Source organism: Anas platyrhynchos, chromosome 15 (assembly GCF_047663525.1).
Source record: "Anas platyrhynchos isolate ZD024472 breed Pekin duck chromosome 15, IASCAAS_PekinDuck_T2T, whole genome shotgun sequence".
Lineage (NCBI taxonomy): Eukaryota > Metazoa > Chordata > Aves > Anseriformes > Anatidae > Anas > Anas platyrhynchos.
In genome coordinates this window covers 7,560,879-7,584,649 of record NC_092601.1, presented here as the reverse complement: position 1 = coordinate 7,584,649, position 23,771 = coordinate 7,560,879, and the positions used below count along the sequence as shown (strand labels likewise).

The window sequence follows — 23,771 nt, the reverse complement described above, 5'->3', positions numbered from 1 at the left end:
TCCGCACTGCTTTATCTGTGGGCGTCGTTTAAAAATGCAGGCATATTACTTAATACCACAACTACACACCCGCTAATATCTTTTGGGTCCTACGAGAATGAGTGGGACCGCTATATTTAGAATTTAATAATTCCAGTTAGCGCACCCTCTGCACCGAGGACCTGCCAGAGGTTGTTTGCTGTGGACCCAGTGGGCACCACAGCTTTGGCAAGTGGCTGGAGCCTGGTGGCCCCAAATTACACAAAGCTGGGGCAGGGCACTGGTGGGGTCTGGTAGACCTCGAGCTTCAGAGTCTGGAGCTCAGGGTCTCCTTTGCATGAAGAAAAGAAGTAGCTTTGGTGAAAAGTGACACTGATTTCAAGAGCTTCAATCAATGCTAATTTTTCCTTCCATCACCAGCCACACGCAATCACGGAACAGACGCAGAGCCGGCAGGAGCACGCAGACACCGCGTCGCCGGAGGAGCTGGGAGCATCGGGAACGTCACCGTGCCACCCAGGGGCACTGCCACACACGGCACACGAAGGAGCAGGGACAGCACAGCTCCCTGCAGCTGGAGCTCAGCCGTGCTGGGGCCATGGGGGCACGTGGGGAAGCTTCTGCTGGTGGGAACGCCGCCCTCCAGCCTAGGGAGCAGAGCTCTGCCACGCAGCACCCTGAGAGCCACGAGCACCGCGGGTGCGGCCACACCTGTGCGATGGGGAAGTGCAGTGCTCGCACGTTCACACCCAGAAATACCCCAAAAATTTGGTACACAAGCGATGCGCTGGCAGTGCCATTTCGTGGTTAACAGCCTGGAGCTGGCAACGCACCGTGACATCTCCCTTCGCATGGGAAACCACCTGGCTCCCCACAAAGCACCGGGTCCAGGACGATAGCACCCCATGCACAGATGATGACAGGATATGGGGCCCCAGGAGCGTCACCTCATGTCCCTCCTGCCTGGCAGAGACAGGGACGTGGCACACACTCACTCTCCATGAGGCATTCAGCCACAAGCCAGCAATTCCTGGGGGCGCACACACTTGGCAGCGCCCGCAGACCCGACCTTCCCCACAGGTGCTCTGCACTGGCACAGGTAAACCTGGGGTTTGCACCTTCCAGCTCCAGCACTGAGCTGCCCTCCCGTTGTACAGGGCTCAAGAGGAGGACAAAGCACCCAGCTCAGCCACAAATGTCTCTGTGCTTCAGGAGAAAATGTGCCGTGCTCCAAGCGAGCCAAGAGGTGACTGTCCCTGTGAGCATGAAGCAGGGAGGAAGCACCAGCATGGCACACCTCGCCACCTCTGCGGCGCCTCAGACAGCAGCAGGAGGGGACAAACACCAGCTCACCAACTCCTTAATGTCCTCTACAGGGCACAAGAATCTCAGAAACCAGGGAAGAAGGTGAGTGGATACCTCGGAGCTGTTTTTCCCACGTCAGCCCCACCTGGTGCAGGTTCGGTTCTGCCTCAGCTGGCACACGGGGACAGCAGAGGCAGCAGGAACTGGCACCAGCTCCGCGTGCCAGCTCGGGCACTGGCCACAAACCACAAACACAACCCCGACCATGCTGCCAATAGAGCACAGCTTCTGCCCCACGCAGAGGGGCTGGGGGCAGCCGGAGGAGCCCCCCACATCACCCCCATCCCCGAGCAAACCTGGAGGGGCTCGGGCAGGGCAGCCAGCGCACACGCTTCCAACTCCACCTGCGAGGCAACTTGTTGCTGTCCGTGCAGTCGGGGGTTCTGCATGCGACAGAGCGAGAGGCAGAGGAAGGAAAGGGCGATCACGGCGCGTAACCTTGCCACCACAACGAGGGAATGGGCACAACGCAAAGCCAGAGACAGGAGCAAGCAGGGAGTCACACAGCAGACATCCGAGACACACCGCCGACACCACAGACGTGCCCTGGGCAGGGACATGGACACCAGGGCGCCGCGCCTGCCACTGCCATCCCCAGGCAACAAGCCCTGCAGGGTCTGGCACCACAGGCAGCACTGAGACACCGCTTGCAAAGCTCCTGGCTCGTCCCCAGCCCCAGGTGACGGGAGATGGCAAGAGAACGCAGAGTACCAAGAGCTGTACCTCCCACCCCCAGCCCCGGCTGCGTGCAGCCGCACCAGGACAGAGGGGCCGCCGCCACCCCGTACCTGCACTCGGTGACACTACAGCAGCAGCTCCCGCTGCGCCGGCCCCGCCGCTCGGAGCGCAGCTCCGTCCTCGACTTCCTCAGGCTGAAGTACTCCGTCAGCTTCCCGAACGAAGCCATGGCCCCCGCCACCTCCGAGCGTGCGCCCGCCTGCAGCCGTGGGCACCGGTCCCACCGCACGCTCACGCATGCTACGCTCTCGCTACCCCGCGCGCTCCATCAGCTGCAGAAGCAGGAAAGGAGAGCTGCGGGTCCGGGAGAGAGCACGAGGCAGGACGACACCAGCCAGGAGCCACTTGTTGGACCGTCCACGGTGTGCTTCACGGCGAGCCCTTGAGTTTCGAGGCGACGACGCCCTGCCCGCCGGAGCCGTTCGCGGGCACCAGGCTGCACAACAGCAGCTCGGGTCGGCACGCTTATTTGTTGTAATGTTGCAGCTGCTGCAGAGCTGAGTTAAGAAGGAGGAGAAAAAAATAATAATAATGCCCTCTGGAAAGGATCCCTTGGTGGTGGTGGCACACGTCTGCGAGACCCCGTGGCAAGCCGATGCTCAGCATGCGCACACAAGATGAGGGAGCCAGTCCTCAGCCGGGTGAGGGGATGGATGCTGTCCGGATCAGCAGCAGGCGAGGAGAGACCCTGAGAAATCAGCTGTTGAGATGAATTTCCAGGGAGTCTGTTCTTATGGCACACAGAGACCAGCACAGGAGGCGGAGAGCATCCCTGCTCGCTCTTCTTGCTGCTATTCAGAGTTTACCAGCTCTCCTCCCTCCCTGTTTTCCAATGCAAAAGGCATCCCTCTGCCTCCTGTAGCACCTACCTAACATGATTTTCCAGCTTGTCACCGAACACCTAAGCCCGAGGAGAGGGACAGACATTTAAAACGAGCAGGTCTGATCCATCTAGAGGTCACCTACGGGCTCTGCTCCAGCACAAAGCATTTCTACAGCAGGCAGCAGATAGAGGGATGCTGCGGACCTGGAGGGAAATCCTGCTCCCAAACCTCCCCTCATCAGGAGGGCTCATCTCTGCATCCTCAGTGCCTGTTGCCGCCTGGGTGGAGGAGAAGGAAAAAGGGCTTCAAAAGCCCGCTCCAGCCTCACCAACCGCACCAGATCAGGTCAGCGAAGTGTGTCCAGAGGAAAGGGAATTGCTGGTAACCCCCAGCCATGCCAGAGACCCTCGAGGAAGCAGCAAAGAAAGCCAGTCCTAACTCAGCGGTAGATCAGCGAGCTACCTTCACCTCCTCTTGATCCCAGCCTTGTGGAGGCCATGTTCAAAAAAATCAACAAAAAATCATTCCCTGCTATTTCCCCGCTCGGAGCCGTCCGCTGCGACCAGCCTGCTTGCAACGAGGGGCGACCAGCCGCTGCCGACAGCCTGCTGCTGCGTGGCTTCCCGAACCCCGCGTCCTTCCTCCCTCCTCATCTTCCTCTCCCTGCCGGCTCCTTCGCTTCCCGCTCCGAATTAAAAGCGGGAGCAGCGGGGTACGCCCCACCGAGCCCCACCGCCCGCCGTCACCTGCGGCCGCCCCCGCTCGCGGGTCTCCCCGCGCCTGTCAGCGGCAGCCTGCAGTTTTTTGGGAAGGGGGGGGGGGGATTTAATTTGTTTGAGCCATCCCCGCACCTCCCTCCCCGCTCCGGGAGCTGACGTTTAGCCCGGCCAAGCAGAGCGAGCCGGCGGCAGCCCCGCAAAGCTGGGCGCGAAGCGGTGGGCGCAGCAGCGCCCGGTGATGCTCGGAGGGGCCCCGTGGCCGTGCCCGGTCCCCTCCCCTCCATCCATCCATCCATCCCCCCCCAGCACCCCTCGCCGCCCACCTTCTCACTGCGAGGGGCTCCACCGCTGCCAGGGGAGGCTGAGGGGGGGCGGAGGGGGCGCAGGGTGCTCCCCAAAAATCAATCCGTTGGCGGAGAGCGGGGCGAGGCAGGGCATCGGCTCGCTCAGCGCACGGCTCGCCCGTACCGCTGTCGCCCCGGCTCTCTTATCGGCTCCCCGTTAGCATCCGCAGCGAAACGGGAGACGTCAAAGGAGGTCAAAGAGGCGGGGGGGGGGCAGCGGAAAAGCAGCTGGGGGGGACCAGGCAAACAGGGGGGGCAGCTCCACTCCTGCGCTCAGGGCGCACGGTGCCGGCGGAGCTGGGATTCGGGGCGCACGGGTGCCCTTGGAGGAGGGCGGCGGGTACCTGGCAGGGACGGTGACATCGCTCACATCGTCTGAGCCCTGCTGAGGCCACCGGAGAGGGCGGTGGGACCGGGAGAAGCGGAGAGGAGGGGGGGGGGGGGAACAAAGCTGAGCAAGGTTCATTTAAATGCCTCTTTTCCCTTCCTCCACAGCACCCGATGGGAGGGCAGAGGAACGCGAGACCCTCCTCCGAGGGCTGCTTCAGGCACTGCCTTGCAAATGGCACTGCTCGCTTTGCATTTGCTTTGCAAAGGGCCAAAGCAGCATTGTTTTGGGGACAAAAGGGCAATTTGGAGGACTGTAGAAAAAGCCCAGACTCCAAGGAGCAAGGCAGCACCCGGCTGGGCAGGGGACACCCCGGTGCCTGCGCACAGCCCCCAGCCCTGTGGGTCCCCTCCCAGGCCTCCTGCAAGGCTCCACCTCAGGAGCCCGGCAGCGCTGGCACTGGAAAAGTGACCAAGAGGAACCTGGGGCTTTATAAAACCCCGTGTCCAAGGCAAGGTGCCAAGGTCTGAAAGTTTAGAGCCGGGCAACTCCACAGACACCTCCGACACTGATCCTGGGGTGAGCGCCCTGCCAGCACATCCCACTGCCCACCCCACACCCAGCACGGGGCAGCAGCTCCCACATCTCTCCTCCATCCTTGGAGTCTCCGAGGTCCCTCGGGCCGAGGGAAGGCGGTTTCCTACCCTCCAAGGCAGAGGAACAGCCCTCAGAGCCTGCTCAGGGAACAAGGTGGTCAGCCCCTTGGGACAGGGCTGCTGCAGCCGCCTGTCTCCCAGCGGAGTTGTGCTCCTTTTATTAAGCGGAGACGACCTGCTGAGCTACTGCTGAAATCTCTCTCATTTCACATTAGCAAGCTGCTGTGCTGGGGTTTGCAGCCTTGTACTCAGCCATGCGAAAGTCAGCTTCCCACTTCCATTTAACAGGGGAATGAAAAACTTTAAATGAGAGCGTGGTTAAGTTTGCAGGGGACAGAAGCTGATGGGTTTGGTTTTGTTTTGTTTTTAAAGAGCTGCGGAGGAGACGCTGGGTAAAGCAGAAATCAAAACCCATACAGCACTGGGACTTTGGGCTGTGGTGATGCCAACGTCTGCCACATGCACCCTAATGCCTGTGCACGGCCATCCCCAAAACATTTTTACAAGCATCTCACAATTTTGTCTGCAGACAAGCTGGAGGGGACAAAAATACGAAAAACAAGCCACTTGTCCAGGTCCATCTCACACACTCCAGGGCACGTGCTCATCAGGGCAACAGAGACCAGGATTTCCCAGTTTAAAGCCCCCAGTTTAAACAAGGCGAAGGCATGGGAACCGAAGGCATGGGAAGCAGCACAAGTCCCAGCTTGCAAACAACCACAACGGAGCATTTTTCAGGCAGAAATCCTAACAGCTACCTCGCAGGAGCCTGAAACGCCACCACACTTGGTGTGCCCAGCTGCAGGGGCATGGAAAGCATCTCTGCTGGGCCCCATCTCCACCAGCCACTGGGGAGGTGGCTTCTGCACCACCCCGGCGAGCGTCCTCGCAGCCCCACCACCGCGCTCCCGAGCCCCGGGCACACAAACTGTCCCCGGCTGCTTCGCTGTTTCCCTGGGCAACTTTTACTCCGAGAGCTCTTCTCAGCACAAGCAGGGAAGGAGGGAAAGGGCATTATTCAAACAGAGCTGACAGCTTCATCTGCGCCTGCAGCACCAGAGGGCTCCAGCCCCATCTCTCCAGGGCTTTGGTTTCACTCCGCCACGCCGAGACCACTCGGCACGAGGCCCAGGCAGCTGCCCTCCGAGCCGCGTCCTGAAGAGCCAGGCAGCAGCCAGGAGGCAGCTGATGCCGACCCCATCGCTCCTTCTCCATCTGCACCTCTTTTAGCAGCTCGGCCCTCCCCTGAGGACAGTGTTAACACAGACCAGGTGATGCTCACAAGTGCACCAGGCTGGATCGGAGGATTTCTCAAGAAGCCTTCTGCCAGTTCCGGCTGGGGAAGGAGCAGGACGGTGCCTGGCTTCTCTGAATTACCTGGGAAACCCACTGAAAGCACCAAGGGGGTTCAAGGAGTTCTGCACAAGAGTTTTCTGACGTGCTAAACGCTGGCCATTGAGGTCAGGCTTCCTATCAAACCCCACAGGACTGAATTAAGCAGTTAATGGAGAATTTTGATAATCACTATTTTTTTTTTGGAGGGCAAGGTAAGTTCTGAATCCTGTAAGTAAACACTTGGGGTTTAGGCAATAAAACTGTTCCGCCCTCCTTTTGAGAACACCCAGTGACTGAGCCACCATTCTTCACATCCAATTAATCCTGTGTACCACAGTGCCATCAAACGCTGCAGAACAGTTGCAAATATGCACGGAACACATTAATTCACGAGACGAACAAAGCCAGGTATCACCACGTGCACAGAGAAGCGTGTTAAACACAAACATGAAGCAATCGAAGGAGTAAACGCTCAAAAGACTGCTAGAAAGTACTAAATGTCCCCCTGTTAAATGCGCACACACACTCTCATCCCTACTAAAACACCACATTGCAAAGCTCTCCAAGAGCTTCCCAAGCCCCCAAGCCATTTGGGCCTTCGGGAGTTGAAAATATTTCTGCAAGCACCCTATGTGCAGCTGGACCAGCGGACAGATTCAGCACCACGTGCAGAAACCACACGAAGTGAAAACCCAACAGGGCAGCCCTGGGACTGCCACGCGCTTCCTGGCGGGGCCGTAAAGCCCTGTGGAAGCGCTGCACTTCCACACAGTCGTAATAAAAAGCTAAGTATGTGCGAGGCGCTATCATTTCAGGCTAACTAGGCACTTTTCTTTAATTGTCAGTTCTATTGCATTACATACAAATTTCAGTGCTGATACCTAGCATAAAGCAGCCACGTCAATTTACTAATTTGCCTGGCGTATTGCTGCGTTAGAACTCATTTAGTACAATTACTCCGACTCCAGCAGCAAATCCAGATGTGCTGCCCGAGTTACAGCTTGAATATCCTCCTCCTCAGGAACAGCATTCAACTCCATAGGGAGAGACTTCAAGGACTTTTTCTAGTAAATTTGGGCCACTTTTGGGTGCATGAAGCATGGTGGAGAGGACGTGAGCCCCATTAGGGAGTTTGGGTGCACTGCAGCACCCTATAGCTAAAAGCCCCCCAGGGGCTGGCAGCACCCTGCTTGCCTCGGTACCCAGCTCCTCACCCCACAGGGTGACTTGCACAGTGGTGTGAGCGAGTATTTAATGCTGAACTTCTCAAAATTCAGCACCTGGGAGGCAGAGGCACAGCCACCAGCAAAGGGCAGTCGGGTTGGTCCCACACCTGGGTAGGAATTACTGAGTTATTTCATGCCACTTCGAAAGCTTCTCCCCGCGCGCAGCACTGCACGGTTAAATGGAAGCGCACGCAGGGCCGATTACCTCCCGAAGCACAGACATCCCTTGAGCCTGCTCCTTGAAGATGGCACAAAAACCTGGCTCAGGCTTGCAGGGGAAAGATAAGGAGAGGAAAAAGCAGGCTGTGGCACAGCCAGCTGAAGGAGCGGCAGGGGTTTCTGCATGCTTGCGAAGAGAAAAAGAGAGAAAATTAGTCAGTCTCTCCCAAACGTGATGGTTTGCTGAGTTCAGAAGGACTACAGAGAGCATAAAACATCAGCAGTGATGTGATGGGAGGAGACACAGCAAAAGGAGAGGGAAAGGCAGAATAACCTGAGGGTGCTGGAGCTGGCGGAGGTATCTCACAGCCACACCGTGCCCAGCAGACATGGGGATCACAGCTCTGACCCCACCACCCAAAACTGGCTCCGTTCCTTCACACAGAACCCCCAGGCTCTCTCTGACCAGGGTATAAAGGGGATGTCCCATCCCCACGTCCTCAGCCAGCCTGGGAACAGACACAACTCAGCACGTCCCCAAACAGCTGTTTTTTTTCCCTAAAAAAAAGCCCTAGCAAAACCCCAAGCAAAAATTGGAAAACCTGTTAACGTGAGCAAGGATTTCTGAAAAGAGCAAGGAGAATATTTCTCATAATTACAACACAGCAAACGTCATCTATCTTTAGACTAACGATCAATAAAAAAGCCCGGGGCTGGGCAGGGGGAGGTGCTGGGAGAGCACCAGAGCACAGATGCTTCCAGGAGCGTGGTGTTCAGCACCGTCCAGCTCCATCCTTCACCCCGCTCTCCATGCTGGCCACTTCCCAATGTGCCTGTGACCAACAGATGCCACCTGGGCCATGCCAGGCTTCAGGTGACCCCTGGAGTCCAGGGGCTGCCGAGGGAATTGCCAAAATCACTGTTAGCTGCCCAGCCAGGGAGGGCACCACCACGCGGAGCAGAGCCAGCAGAATGAGCTCCCGGGGCCGTCCAGGGCCAGGCAGGCAGCGGGGGAACAGGCACCCCCACCCCGAGGAAGGATGTTTTTATTTTCAGCCTCCTTCTTCCCTCCTTTCACCCAGTAATTGTCCCATTTCTGCGTCAAAACAGTCTATTAAAATCTCAGCTTCTTTCCCAAACAATGGATTATCGTAATCCTCTTACTACACAGAGCCGGCCATGCCTGTTGCAGTCAACGATTGCAAACTTTCAAGCCCGGAGTCAAATTTTAACTTTTCATGTCAGAACTTGGAGCAGCGCAATCACCAGATAGATGTTGGATTTACTCAGCGTACGGCTTTTCGTTCAAATTAAGCTGAACGATTTCCCCGCAGGTCATAGCAATTTAATTAAAATAAAGCAAAAACAAACCTCTAAAACTTCCAAAATGCTCGTTGTAAAATTAAAACCTCCAGGACTGCCAAGCAGAGCACAGAACCTAAATAACATCCAAGGGAACAGAAACGCTCCAGCCTGCTTCAATAAAAAAGCTGACAAGCTGGATCGCACCCCGCAGAAGAAATACTTCAAGCCACCGCCAGGCAGACTGAAGACAAGGAGGCAGATGCTCACCACTGCCAAGACAACTCACGGGCAGGGCTTTGCTTTCATGTCGAGGACTTCACACCTCGGGAGGGAGTTGTTCCCATAAGCTGCAGCTTAGGGAAGGCAGCAGCTCTTAGGAACACCCCGGCGAGGCCGTGCTTTGCCGCAGGGGTGGCACCGACGGGGAGGGTGGCAGAGGGTCCAGAACCACAGCCCCCTTCACACCAATGGGACAGACAAAAAAAAAAAAAAAAGCCCACAGCGAGTGCTGTGCACAGCAGCTGGGCAATTCTGCTCCCCAGGCTGATGTGGAGAGGTTGGGCTGTGCGGAGCTGGGAAACAGCCACCAGGCAGAAGACAGGGCGCACCTCTCGCTCGAAAGCTCCAGCAACTTCAGAAACTTCAGCACTGGGCCTTTCTCACCAGCTGCCACTGGAGAGGAGCTGGTGGAGCACGAGGCACAGCTCCCCGTGCCAAAAACCCAAATACCAGCACTGCTTCCCCTACAGCGGGCTCCTCAGCACATCTCCCACCTCCCGCGGGCCATCGCACGCGCAGCCCCCACGCAGCCCACCCCTCCCGCAGCCCAGATAGGGGGAGCAGCAGCGTTACCTGCGGGCCAGGAGCACCTCACCACCCCGGTCAGCATCCAGCAGGTCCCCACGCTGCAGCACGGCCTCGCCAGCACCCACAGCCCCCAGCCGGCACCCCTGGGGCAGGGCCCCGCGCTCCCTCGCCACCCGCCGCTTGCGCAGGCGGTACGTGGGAGCTGTGGGGGGCACCATGGCTGAGAGCTCCCCGATTCCTCTTCGGCTCCAAGCTCCCTGACCTCGCCGAGCGAAGGAACTGGGGCAGGGAACAGGCCACGGCCCCAGGGGATCGCCCTGGACGTCACTGCCCCAGGGCGGGCAGGGCTGGCGGTGCAGCTGGGTTGTGCAATGCCCGGTTACGATCGGATACGCGCCATCCTGTGGGCCCTGGGCACAGCCAAGGTGCTGCTCTCGTCTCTGTGGGCTCCTCACCTGCTGTGTGACCTCTCCAAAACCCAGCAGCTTCTCCCACCAAGGGCTGCCCTTGCTTTGGGTACTTGGGAGAGGTTCCCCAGCTGGGACACCTCATTGCTCTGCTGTCACCTCCGCTGCCGAGCCCTCACCAAGCCCACGGCAACCTCCACAGACAACGTGACCAGCAACTGGCTCTGCATGCCCCAGATCCACTCCCACACATGCCAGCAGGCACGCAGGGAAAAACCCATCACACCAAAAACCCTGGGAGAAGCTCTGGGAAAAGAAGTCAGGAGCGCCAACAACATGAGCACTCATCCTCTGTGGAGTCTTCCAAAAGCACCTGGAGGCTGACCACAGCTGCACCTGGTCAACCATGAAATGCAAGGACTGGACCCATGCAGACAGACCCAAGCCAAGCACTGCTGGGTTTCCCCATCAGCAGGGCACCTCGGGCTCATCTCCATGCTCCCAGGTGGCTCTGCCACAGGCAGATCCCCGGACAGGGGGATCCCAGGGGGGTCCCAGCCCTGGAGTCCCTTGCATCAGCTGCTGGGGAGCAAATCCACCCTGTGCACAGCTCAGTTCTCCTGCTTGATGCTCCAACACCCCAGGTGCTGCCCAACCTGGGCAACGTTTCCACCCCAGCCGTGCCCTTCCAGCCTGGCAGGCTGATATTGGCCAAAACACACCGAGAAGCGAGCTGCGATCCGAGCAGCCAGACCTGTGAAAGCCTCGTGGATGAATGCGTTTGTAACAGCACGAGAAACCCCGTGGGGCTCGGGAATAAGATTAAGCGATAATAGGGCAGCTCCAGCAATTTAAGCAGCTTTCACGTTGCAGTCACTTTGTCAGCCCAGAGCACTGAGCATCGGTGTCAGTGCTGAGCACCAGCAGCAGGTCTGATCGGCTGCACTGGGTGCTAGTGGTGGGCACGGCCCAGACCCCTGGGAATGCCCCCAGGAGCTTTGAGCCTTTGGTTCACTCTTTTACAGGGCACCGTATCCATAAAAGTATATCCAAGGCAACTCTCGATACAGCAAACAGCTGCCCTGGCGGCTCAGGGTGAGCAATAAACACGGTTCCCTCCCCAGTTACTCCCTGCCTCGCAGAGCTGCACAGATGGAAAGCCGGGGAGAGGAAGGAAGAAGTCCGACCAAGTGAGGGCACACAAAGCAACGCGAAGGTCAGGGCTGCAGCAGCAGGACAAGGAGCAGGGAGCTGAACCGGAGCCCTCCTCTCTGCCCTGTCCCCAGCACGGCCACAACGTGCCCAGCAGCACCCGTCCCGCCTGGAAAACCCTCCGCAGGAGCAGTGCGGGCAGCATCAGGCTCAGCAGCACACCGGCAGATTTTTAAGAGGCCTTTAATAGAAAAATCCATCCAAAATGACAGCTGGCAAGCCCAAAGCTCCTCGGGAGATGCAGCAAGCGGGGATTTTTGAGGAAGGGAAGAAAAGAAATCGAAGGCAGCGGTGACCTCCCTGAGCAGTGCTGTTCGCAGCGGTCCTGCACCACCACGTCCCAATCCCTCTGCAGTTTATTTCACACTGCATAGACCCCGGCTGATGTGACCCAGGGGCACAAGGCACGGAGGGTGACCTGCCTGCCTTCCCTGGAGCAGGGAGGATGGGACATTACAGAGAAGGTGGAGAAGAAAGCACGGGAGCGATGCCACCTTTGCCACCTCGGCTCTCCACCGAGGACTCGCTGCTCCAGCACCAGCCCCACCACAGGGTAAAGCCCCTGGGGCAGCATCAGGGCCGTAGAGGAGATCAGCAGCAAATGCAGGGCATCTGAGTGCGGTCCCCTAGCAGCTTGCTGGATTAAAGATTTAATGCAATGCGTCCCTCTGGAAGAAATTACACAGGCTATTAAGAAAGATGCGCCTCGCGTCTGATGAAATCTAGCCATCATTGCAGCAATACGCGCACACTAAATGGGCTCTGTAGAGCAAAGGGAAAGCTGCAGTTGCTCTCGTGAGCCTTTTCCGGAGACGGGAACCAATGGGTACAGCAGCAGCTCCATTAGCAGTAAAGTGAATGTGCAGACAGCCGTGCCTGTGGAGAGCGAGGCGGCCCCTGCTTCCAAGGGAAGGAGGAAACAGCACTCGCCAGAAGCCACCCGCTGGCATCCAGGGGCTCTCCGGACCACCAGCAGCCAGCCCTCTGACACCTCCCAGGGCCTTGGTTTCCAGAAAAGAGCAAGGGGGACGCCAGGTCCCCATGGGGGCACTGCCTTGGCACCTTGGGAAGCCAAACCGTGAGCTGGCACGAGTGGGAATTAATGGCAACTCGCTCACCCACAGCCAGCGGGACTGGAGGAGCACAGGCTGAGACCCCAACGGGAACACCAAATGCTAAAACATCTCATCTTTCGCAGAGAGCCGCAGTTTAACAGCCTTCTTCAGGGTGCCTCTTTCTGATGAGCTCCGTGTTGCACTGCAGACTGCAGCAGCTCGCTGGCTACATTAAATTCAGCTCCGACATCTCCTGAGAGCATTCACCGCAGCTGAACCCAGCCAGGCAGACAGCAGACTTGACCGAAAGAAACCGGCGCAGGGAAAGAGCTCACATGGCAGAGCTCACGTTTGTGTCTGCAGAGCCCTTCTCCATAGCAAAACCACCCGTGCAAGATGCACCTGGAGCTATTTTCTCAGGGAACTCGAGCTGAGATCCCCACACCCCAGGGGCTTTGGAGAGGCACCAAAGAGCCTTGGCATGACCCTAGGGATGCTCCCAAATTTCTGACCTCCAACAGCAAGAGAAGTGGAGAGCTGGGAAATAGAGAAGCCAGAAGCCACGTCAGCTCGAGGTCCGTACAGGAGACACGGGCAGCCCGTGGGCAGGGATTTGAGCTGGACCTTGGGGAGGGGGTGGCAGCAGTTGCTCACCCACGACCCCGATGCGTGGGGCAGAGCCCCCCTTAGTGCTGGTTTTGGGGCTGAGCTGCAGCAGCCAGGTCACCGCAGCCCCGGGAGCCAGCAGCAGCCGCGTGCTGCTGCTCTGCCCACGGCATTTCTTAGCTAAACATGTCAGCAAGAGCACTGGCACTTTTTTGGCAGCTCCCTTCCGTCTCGGAGCAAGCCTCCAGACAGATCCCGCGGCTCAGCTGGTGAGCAGCTATTTGCAGGTTATTAATGAAATCATTTACTGCTTATTGCTAGGATTCTGCCAAAACACAAGGAGGAAAAAAAAAAAAAAAAAAAGAGAGAGAAGAAAACCAACTGTTACTTCCAGCAGAACTGCCAGTTCACTGCAGGTCAGGTATTTGTGATGCCTTCTAAAATCGGGGCGTGCAGGACCCCATCCCTGGCACGGGGTCCTCCTGGCACGGCTGTGCCATGGGCACGGAGGTGCGGGTGACCACCAACCCCTCGTGCAGACAGATGCCCAGCAGCAGAACGGCCCCACACAACCCAGGCGATCACCCCAGGAGCTCTGCCCTCAGAGCCACGAGTCACACAGCCCTATAGCACCAGCAAGGGGCCCCAGCATCCCAGTAAGCAAACGGGGACGCAGCTCCAGTCCCAGAGCACACAGCTCGCCGTCTTACACAGCAGCGAGGCTGCTGCTGACAGCCTCTTCATGGGCTTTCCTCCCCAAACAGCACGGGGAAGCAGAGCAGCAGATAAAGCAAAGCAAACCTGCCCTTGCCTTGCTGTTAAACAGGGGATCTGCTTTCAGCAGCACATCAAGGGCCTGTGGAGATCAAGGAAATGCATTCCTTTATGCGCTCCCTAGGGCACGCAGCTATTTGCAACCTGAAAAACACTTGCTGCTGCCATACGTATGAGGAATCATCACCGAGCCGAGCACAGCAGCATGGCTTTGAGTGAACAAGGGCTCCCGAAAGAGCTGCACGTTGTGTGCTCCCTCCAACAGGTCCCCGTGCCCCAGGAGGGGCCGCAGGAGGGACACAGGCACAGCCACAGGTCCAGCAGCACCTCACCTGGTGGCCTCTGGCCAGGCACCTCGTGCCAGCAGGATCGGGAGCTTTGTATGCACCCAGGAGCAGCCATCACCCTCCCCTGCCCATATTCACGGACTAATTAATCCTCCAGAAATCAGTCGAGTCCTTAACTAAGCCAGCTCAGCAAACACAGTGAGGAATTTCTGGGTCAGAACAACAGGGAGGGGTGAGGGAAAAAAAATTAAAAAAAATACAGCTGTCTTCTGCGGGACTTTTTCCTCGTATTCCCAAAGCTGTAACACATGGACCGAGGATGCAGAAAAAGCCCCAGGAGCATCACATTTCACAGCACCAGCAAGCAAGAGCAGCGGCCCTCCAGGAAACTCATCGGTTATTTGCTGAAGATGTGTCCTCCGTGAGAGGGAGAGCTTGATTTTGGGGTACCCAAAAAGACCCAAGGCCGTGGGGACCTTGGGAGCACCTGGTTTGGGTGTACGGGAGGGAAACTCGACGGGACCACATTTCTGCCAAGAGCTGGGGTGGAGGGACGCTCTGGAAACCTGCTCTCCCCCTCTTGACACGTGCTAACCCAGCCCTGATCCCCAGCGCCACAGGTCCAGCCCTGCTCCCGGTCCACCTTCTAACTTCTTCCACGTGTCGAGGCAAACAGCCCAGAAAGGGGCAGGGGCTTGGAGAGGAGCAGGGCAGAAGGCCAGGCCCTCTCCTCAGCAGAGGGTTCCCCTCGAGGGGCTCCATCCCTGCTCTGCCTCGCCGCAGGGGGTGCCCAGCACCCCTTGGGCACCCATGGGGCCAGGGAGGCGCACGCTGCCCGATCCCCCCAATCCCCCTGAGCGAGGCGGGGGCGGCCACAAACAATCCCGCCATTGAGAAGCCGCCTGTCCGGGCCCATCTGCAGCTCCACGGGCCAGCAGAGGACAAAGCCAACGTTAGCCGCTGGCGAGCCTTGCCAAGGCGGGGGAGACAAACCGGCCTTTGTGCGCGCGAAGGCAAAGTGAGCTTTGGGGAACGGAGCAGATAGCTCGGCCGCTGGGGCCTGGGCTTGGGCTGCTTCCCACACAGAGGTCACTTACCTTCTTACCGCATGCTCCTTCCTCCCATCTGCCAAATGTGGGATGAGCTGGGGGTCCCACCACGGCTCTCACCTTGGCCGTGCACGCCAGGCCCTTCAGCACGCAGCGCCAGCCCGCTGGGGCATCCTTGAGCCACTGGGGAGAGCAGCGTGAGGCGTGGTGGGGCACATCCCTCCCAAAATCCATTTACCACCCCTGTTCTCCTTCCAGCCTGGGCCAGCACGCCTCGGGGGCAAGCCGAGCAGAGCTCTGCGCTCACTCTTGGACCCATCCCATCCCCTCCCAGCACTTGAACTTGAGCCTGTGCCAGCAATGATTTCCATATGAAAAGAAGAAAAACCACAAACACAACCCCCCAAGGACAACAGGCTTTCTCCCATTTCCTCCCTTCCTATTTTTGCTCATTGCTGGAGCCTCCAGGAGGAGGAGAGCCCCCTCGCCCGCAGGGAGCCAGCAGCCACGTGTCCTCACTGCATGAGCACCGGGTTTGCCTCCAACCCACATGTTGCTCTCGGGTGATCCCAGCACAGATCTGAACCATGGGAAACCTTTAACGGCACCCACCGAGGGCACCGAGGACAGCCCAGCACTGTGCACACTTCCCCTGAGCAGGGAAATCCTGCCCTCAACTCAATGGGAAAAACCCAACCAGAAATAAGGGGAATCAGAACCTTTTTCCATCAATCAGCACCCCCAAGAGAAAGCTGAAATAATCGACCGAAATGCAGCAGTGAAACCACCAGGTTTGGCTGTGTATATGCTACTCGTATACGTATATATTAAAAACCTAAACTAAACTAAAACTATATCCTAAAACCGGGCCGTGCTGTCCTCTTCCTGGACGATCACCGGTCACTGGACTGATCATGGATTACATTTGCTAATTGATTGCATTCATTGCTTATTCACCAGAAGGAGTAGATGCGTGAGCAACAGCGCCGTGCGTCTACTTCCATACGGCCTCCTCCCCTCCGCTTGGCACCAGCAGCCAAAATATATTAGGGCTTCCTACTGACCTCAATAAATATGCATGGCTTGGCAAGAACACCCGATGCATTTACTTACTGCCAGGCTGGCGCTCGTTTATTATTACAGGGACACATCCTCATTAGCCTGAAACCCGGTACGGTAAGAGAGATGAGATGCCCCATTAAAAAGCCGAGGCAGAAGCAGCAACCACCTCCCACAGGAGGAAAAAAAAAAACAGCAGGACAGGGAAATGCAGAAAGCTAGAATAAGAGGAAGCTTTAGCATAAACTCTTCCTCCATTAGCGATAATAGAGGAAAAAACTCCTAAAAATAGATTTTTCGGTGCTTTTCCCGACACATCACAACACCGCTCCATTTTCATATCTTTCTGCTCAAAGTGCCTTTGCTTTTAGCCTCCAAGCCTTAATGCACATATCACTGAGCTGCCTGCTGCCGATTTGCCCTGTGATAGACTGATAAAGGCAGCTGCCAGTCTTCAGCATCACTGCAATTCAGACAAATGTCTGTCTAGCTTCAGCCTCCGCTGCGGAACTGCTTCAGCATTTATAGCACAGGGGAAATTTGTTGAGGAAAAGAAACAAACACAACGAAGAACGCTATTTACAAGTCCTGATTTTGCTTCAGTAAGGCTGGACGCTGATGTAAAAGCAATATTTGAGCTGCATCCTCTGCCACTCCTGCTCATCAAGGAATCTGCCCTCACCAAGCCAGGACCACGGCGCTGAATTTAATGCGCCCGGCCAAGGGAGCCACTTTCCTCTGCTCCTGTTCTGGCTGTGGGTACTGAAACAGCGGAAGGCATCTGGCCAAAAATTCTTCAGAAAAACTCTTGCAAAACCTACACCAATCGGCGGGTGGAAGCCTGGAAACCCTGGGTTCAGCTAGAAACATCTTCCTGCTTGTGAATTGGGGACGGCAGCCCCAGCCAAGCAGTTAGTGCTCTAATCACCGCGCCTGACATGGAGGAAGATGCCAGGGAAACATAATTTACGAGGCAGCTAAGGGGCTTGCCCTTCAGCACTGGGAAAATCTTCCAGCTCATTACCCAGCATAAGAATCACTTGGACAAATGAGGTAGTGGGAAGGCAAGCCCGCAGAGCAGCTCTCTGATTTACCTTAAAGTGACCTACAAAGGGAAGGGAACATCGTGCACACCCTTCCTGGCCATCCTGACAAGACAGCAGCACTATTGTTAACATCCAAAATGCACAACAGAGTTTGGCATTTACTTACAAAGCTGTTTTCTGTTCTTCTGCATCTTAACTGGCAACTCTCAGCCAAGAGAGGATGCTCTCGGGGCAGGTTTGGTCCTGTAGCACCACAGCAGCTGCTCCTGGAGGGGGGATTCATTTCATACCCCAGGACATCGGGACCAAAGGCCAGAGACTGTAACGCACCCGGCAGCCCACACAGGACCCCCTGCAGGAACAGTCCCACCTGCCTTCTGTCAGCGGGGTTTGACCCACACACCTTTTGGTAATTCGTCAGCTTGGTACATTTATAGCCAAATCCTGTGCCTTACTCACAAAATGAGGGTCACTGGCCCAGCAAACGCTGATTTTTACCTTAATGATTCTGACTTCTTTGCATGAAATGGTTACGGCCAAAAGCAGCACAGAAATCAACTGCTTCAGGAGCTCCCTTCAAGAAAAAGGAAGGGAAATCACGTTTTGCCAAGTATGGACCTATTTGAGAACTCCTGGGGGTTTGGGTTGTTTCCTCTTGCTTTTAACTCAATCCCTGAAAGAGTTCTGTGCCCATTCACCACCAAACCAGCACCTTCATGAGAATGAAGCCGGAGCCGCACGGTCACTGCTCCGGCATTCCCAGCAGCTGCCGGGCAGGAGGAGGAAGGAACAGGGGAGCAGAGCTGGCAGCCCAGGGCTGCTGCCAGCTACGAAGCCTCCCTCTGCTGGGAGAGGGAGCAGTGATGGTTATTGCACAGGGAGGGACACGGACAGCTTCTCACAGACCCTACAACACGGCGTCCCCCTCCGTACCCACAGCAGAAAGGCACGGCGAGGGCCAGGCGGCGACACAGCACCCGTCCCCCTCCGCACTGCTACCCAGCAGGAACTTGGTTTGCCACAAAGCCCCCGCCAAGCGCCCGCTTTATTAAGGCTGGCAAGCGCTCAGGAACAAGCTACTCCCTTCCCTGCCAGCTTGAGAGGATGGGAGGGGAGGAAATTCATTACAAGCACCATGCGGGCGCTCCCCGCGCAGGGAACGAAGGAGCGAGCCACCCCGCTGGGATGGGAGCTGTGCCGTGCCGCTGGTGGCAACCCAGACAGTGCCACCGCCTCCCCGAACCCGCAGCAGCTCTTCCAGATCCTTCCCAGCTCGTGGCCGTGCCCATCTCCTGCCCACAGAGGCAAGCAGCCAGATGCAGACCCGAGGAGCCCGAGGGCAGGGGGACCCTGGAGGAGCAGGGGCTGTGCCACTCTGCGGCAGTCCCGGCTCTCTGAAAGAGCCTTCGCTGCTCTCTGCATGAACTTTGATTGTCCGTGCAGCTTCCAGCCACAGAAACAGCCCATCCCCAGCAGCACACGGCTCCTGCAAGGGCTTGCTGGCCACCACGCCAGCACCTGCCACCATGCCACCTGCCCACAGCGTGCTTCATACGAGGCTCCTTGGCCTCAGAAGCGCAAAACAGCACAGAGAAGGAGAAAGCCCCAGAGGAAAGCAGACAGCAACCCACCCACCACCCCACCAGGCCCCCCGTGCCCGGCAGGGAGCCAGCAAGCACAAACCCAGCTCCCACCGCAGCCCCGCTCGCCGGCACGGCCACAAGGAACACACCTTTAGGCTCAGCTTGGTCTTACGGCTTCTTTTTGGCAAAAGGAGAACGGGGGCATTTCGGTGGCAGGCGGGGATGTCTGGTGGGAGCAGGAGCAACCAAGCCGCAGGAACACGTCTCCTCAGGACAGCCCCTGCCTCGCCGCAGTGCCCAAGGGGAGAAGGAGGAAAAGGATCGGCACCAGGGGCTCGAGCCGTGCCGGGGACCCGCTGGGCACCGCGACCGCCGGCGTTGTGTGCAGGAAGGACGGCCCCAGGAGCCCCCGCAGCCCCGTGCTCACCACCGCCAGCGCCACACCGATGATGATTTCGTTCCCCGGTCCAAGACAACCGAAAAGAAAAATCGGGAAGCTCTTCCCCGCCCCGGGGCAAACGGCTGCTAACAAAGCAGCCAGGCACAGCTGCGCTCTCCCAGCGCAGGGAGCCCGGCTCTGTGCAAGCCTCCAGTGTGTCTGTCAGCAGGCAAATCTTCTGCCTACAGGCGAGGGAGCTGAAGGGGGAAGAAAAAAGCATCAAGAAACTCTTTGTCTGCGAGCATCCCGGCCGGGCGCACGTGCAGCGTGCGCTTCCTGACAAGGGCTGGGGGGGGGGAGGCCTGGATTTCAGAGCCCCCGTTTCCGCCTGCAGCCCGACCCGCTCGCTTATTGTCTTCTAAAAATAAAAAGTAAACACTGAGGAGCTCTTTGGCTCTACGTCTGCTGTGTCAGAGTGTTTTCTGCTAGGAACGAGTCATGGGACCTCTTCCCAAAGCTCCGGGAGCCTCCCCCGAGACCAGGGCAGCCCCAAAAAGGTAGCAGTGCCCTGGGGACCAGCAGGTGGGGACCACGGCCTCCTGCCCTGTATATTTTTTTATATATAAAAATACCCATATGCACACACATCACTTTTTTTAGACTTTAAAGTCCTTCCCAAGGCAGAGTTTGCTGCCTGATGGTGCCAGCCAGAGCCCCGATGTCCCCGCTCAGCCGACACCAGGGGCTGAAGGTGAGCGCAAGCTTCCTCCCCACGCGGCTGCCACAAGCGGAGCACCTCGCTGCCCGGGCAGTTGTTTGTTCAGGCTCTTCCTTCACCATTCAGCTGCCGCACGGAACTGCAGGGCAACGAGATGCAAGCACAAGTATCTTTTTCTTTTTTTCTTTTTTTGGCCTGCCCATGGATTAAATCCAGCATCAATTAATAGCCCAGAGCTTTCGCTGTCCTCCCAGACTTCATAAAGTTGCTTACTTAAGCAAAACGCTGCAGGGAAGAGCCTTCCTACCCAAAGCAAAGCTCTTCCCCCGCACTCTCATTAGCGCTCTAACGTCTGCCAGCTCCAAGAACCAGCCTGTGAAAAATAAACTACAGAGCAGACATTTATTCTCCCTGTTTGACTGCTCTAGCCACTTGCACCGTGAGCTGTGCCAACAGCCCGTTAAGGAGCCCTCAGCCCCGGGGAAGGGGTTGGTAGCAGGACCCCAAAGGCAGCTCACAGGGACAGGAGGGGACGCCAGAAGAGCCGTGGCTGCTGAGCTTGGTTCCCCTGTGCCAAGTCCTGCTGCATGCCCGTGTTCAAGAGAGGCTCCGCTGCCCACCTCGCGTGGTGACGAACACCAGGCATCCCAGGGTCCTGCACCTCTCTCCTTCGTATCTGAAAGTCCTGGCAGTCAGAAGTCCCCGATGACTGGAAAAAGAGGAACATCACTCCCATTTTTAAAAAGGGTCAAAAGGAGGACCCAGGGAACTACAGAGCGGTGCCTCAGCTCTGTGCCTGGGAAGATCACGGAGAAGATCCTCCTGGAAGCAATGTCAAGGCACATGCAGGACAAGAAGGGGATCCAGGACACCCAGCACGGCTTCACCAAGGACAAATCGTGCCTGACCAAGCCTTCTGGGATGGAGGGACTGCATCCGTTGGCAAGGGAAGACCAACCAGTGTCATCTACTGGGACTTGGCTCCGTGACTGCACCCAGAGAGCTGTGCTCAACGGCTCCAGGTCCAGGTGGAGGCCAGGGACGAGTGGTGTCCCTCAGGGGCCTGTCCCGAGACCGGTGCTGTGTAATAACTGCATCAGTGACACAGGCAGGGGGACCGAGCGCACCCTCAGCAAGTTTGGAGATGACACCAAGCTGAGTGGTGCAGCTGGTACATCAGAAGGAAGGGATGGCATCAAAGGGACCTGGACAGGCTGGAGAAGTGGGCCCATGTGAACCTAATGATGTTCAACAAGGCCAAGAGCAGGGTGCTGCACCTGGGTGGGGGCAACCCCAGACATGAGTGCAGACTGGGAGAAGAACTCACTGAGAGCAGTCCTGCAGGGAAGGACCTGGGGGCTCTGGTGGATGAAAAGCTCAAGGTGAGCCAGCAGCGAGTGCCTGCAGCCCAGAAGGTGAACTGCAACAGGAGTGGGGGCTGTGCCCCTCTGCTCTGCCCTTCTGAGGTCCCACCTGGGGTCCTGCACCCAGGGGGTTGGCAGAGGCCAGCCCTCTGCCAGCAGCTCCAGAAAGGGGCCCACCACCACCAGCACCCTCCCCAGGGCCCCGTCACCCTGCGCAACAACCAGCCTGCGAACGCGCACAGCAAAGCCTGACAATCAAAACGCCATCAGCTCCTCAACCATTTCCTTCCTGGCTACCAGGCTACACAGAGTGCATTTGCTTCTTGTGTTTTCTCCTCCAGGAGCAAGGCCAGCGACCCAGGACAAGGAGCAGCCAGCCTTCAGGCCCTGCAGGATGCTCAATGCGACGGGCACCGCTCACCCGTGGCGTGGCACAGCCGTGGGATGGGACTCCCCTCCCCAAACTCTGCACAGCTTCCCCCAAACACAGCAGGGCCCTGCAGCTCTGCTGTACGAGGCAGTGAGTCCTGGGGTACAAAAATAAATCACCATTAAGCAATGTTGTGTACGTGTGTCAGGTGGTGACCTGGGTTCAGCACTTCCTACCCCAGCACCTGGCTGTGCCGCAGGATGGCTGATTTCCATCACCCACCGCAGCACTCCCTTTATCTCCACCCTCCAGGCTCTCAGACGCCAGGTACTGCCCCGCTGACCTGTCACCGTTCAATACAGCACAAAAACCCCCGATCAAATCCACGAAATAACCACGCACGTATGAAACACAAGAGAGAAATACGCTTGGCTACTCATTAATTCATGTGTGAGCCAGAAACCCGAGCCATGCCTATAAAACTTGCCAGTAAAGAGGCTCCGCAGGTTGTTCCCCATCCAGCATCATCCCACGCAGCACGAAGAGCTCCCAGCCCCCCAGGGCCGAGCAGGGGGCGAGACCCAGGCACCCACCAAGCCCCAAGGGGCCGGAGGCACCAGGGCTGCCCCTCGGCGTGAGCACACCTCATCTCCACACAGCACACGCTCGGCACCGAAATCCCAGAGGCTGGGAAGCAGCACTGGGCGCTGAGCCAGCAAAGCACAACGTTCAGTAAAGAAAATCCACAGTTTTTCAGTGCCCCAGATAAAGGACTTACCAGCTAAAACACTGACAAGGTGAGGAGCAGCCTGACCTCACTCTGCGCCAACCCAGCAGCAGGCAGTGCCGGAGTTGTGCTGCCTCCAGCCACGGCAGCAAAAGGGGGAGCTGGGGCCAGAGCTGGAGGCGAGGAGAGGGAGAAGCCAGCTGCCCGTCTGCCCCAGGAAGCACCCCAGCAGTGGTGTGAAAGAACAACACCGTCCTCACATCAGGACCCGTTTATTGCGGCTGTAAACTTTTATGATGCCCGATGCCCTTATCTCGCAGTCGTCCCAGGATAAGCAGCAGTCCATCATTAAGTCGTGCAGCTACAATTTCACAGGGGTGTGGATCAATTTACCCATCGGCTACTTCTCGGTCTGTCCTGCAGCACAGAGCAGCCGAGGCAGACACCTCTCTCCTTCAGCTCTCCAGCCAGAGCCACGGAAAGGCTTTGGCTTTCCTCCAGCCCTCCTCTTAACTTATTTCAGCATGCTTCCTGACATTGGCATCAGAGGCAAAAAATCAACAGCATAAACTTACCAAAGCCGTCAGCACGGTGGCTGCAGGCAGGGCAGGCGTGGGCAGCCCCCCGGGGCAGGTCACATCCTGCAGCCCCAAATTCCCCTGGGCAGATCCGACCGGGCACCGCACCAGGATGTGGGCGCTGGATGCGGGACGGGCTCTGCTGGGTTTGGACCCAGTACTTCCAGCTTTTATGCCAACAGCTGACCTCAGCCGCTGCAGGACCCTTCGTGAAATGCTCTCACCTGCTCCTCTTCTCTTTCAAGCCCATGCCAACGTGCCGCAGAGACAAGGCACCAGCAGCAGAGCGCAGGGCTGGCTTTCGCCCTGGTTCTGCCAAGCCTAACGCACGTCCCTGCCGGCAGAGCAGGTCCCAGCTGGCAGATGAGAGATCTGCAAACCCAAAGGCTGTTCCCGAGGGATCCGCACAGCACCACAGCTCCACACGTGTCACAGAACAAGCCCCGCATCTGAAGTTTCCACAGGGTTTTGTGCCTTTGCTGGAGAATGCTTGGAAAACCAACGATCAAAAGAGACATCCAGAATTATTTTGTATCATTAAAGGGAGAAAAACGAGAGAAAGCAGCTAAGATAAGATCAAGTGCACGTCCTCAGAGCTTCAACCAGCCTCAAAATTAAGTCCCTAGGTAAGCATAGCTAATCGTTTCACCTCACTAAAAAGCTTTCCCTTTACTTGTGACGAGAGCATTCATGTTCAGGGCTGGCTATATTCAAGGGAAATGCTCTTTAGCGCGCTTAACGTGGTACCAAGCAAGAAAATAAAGAGGCAAGC

General features: G+C 57.4%; 1 protein-coding gene across 14 annotated transcripts in view; it reads right to left on the bottom strand.

The window, feature by feature from the left end:
* Window positions 1–23,771, bottom strand: part of LOC101801820 (ankyrin repeat and fibronectin type-III domain-containing protein 1) — a 190,783-nt gene that overhangs the window by 139,073 nt on the left and 27,939 nt on the right. The window contains exon 1 of one of the 14 annotated variants that reach the window (XM_072024052.1): window positions 19,291–19,542. The exons of 9 other annotated variants lie outside the window; for them this stretch is intronic. Coding sequence is in view for 2 of the 5 variants with exons in the window: in XM_072024042.1 (XP_071880143.1) it covers window positions 9,831–10,003 (173 nt within the window). In the remaining 3 variants the exon portion in view is untranslated. 4 more of the 14 variants (XM_072024051.1, XM_072024042.1, XM_072024056.1 and 1 more) reach the window with 4 other exon arrangements.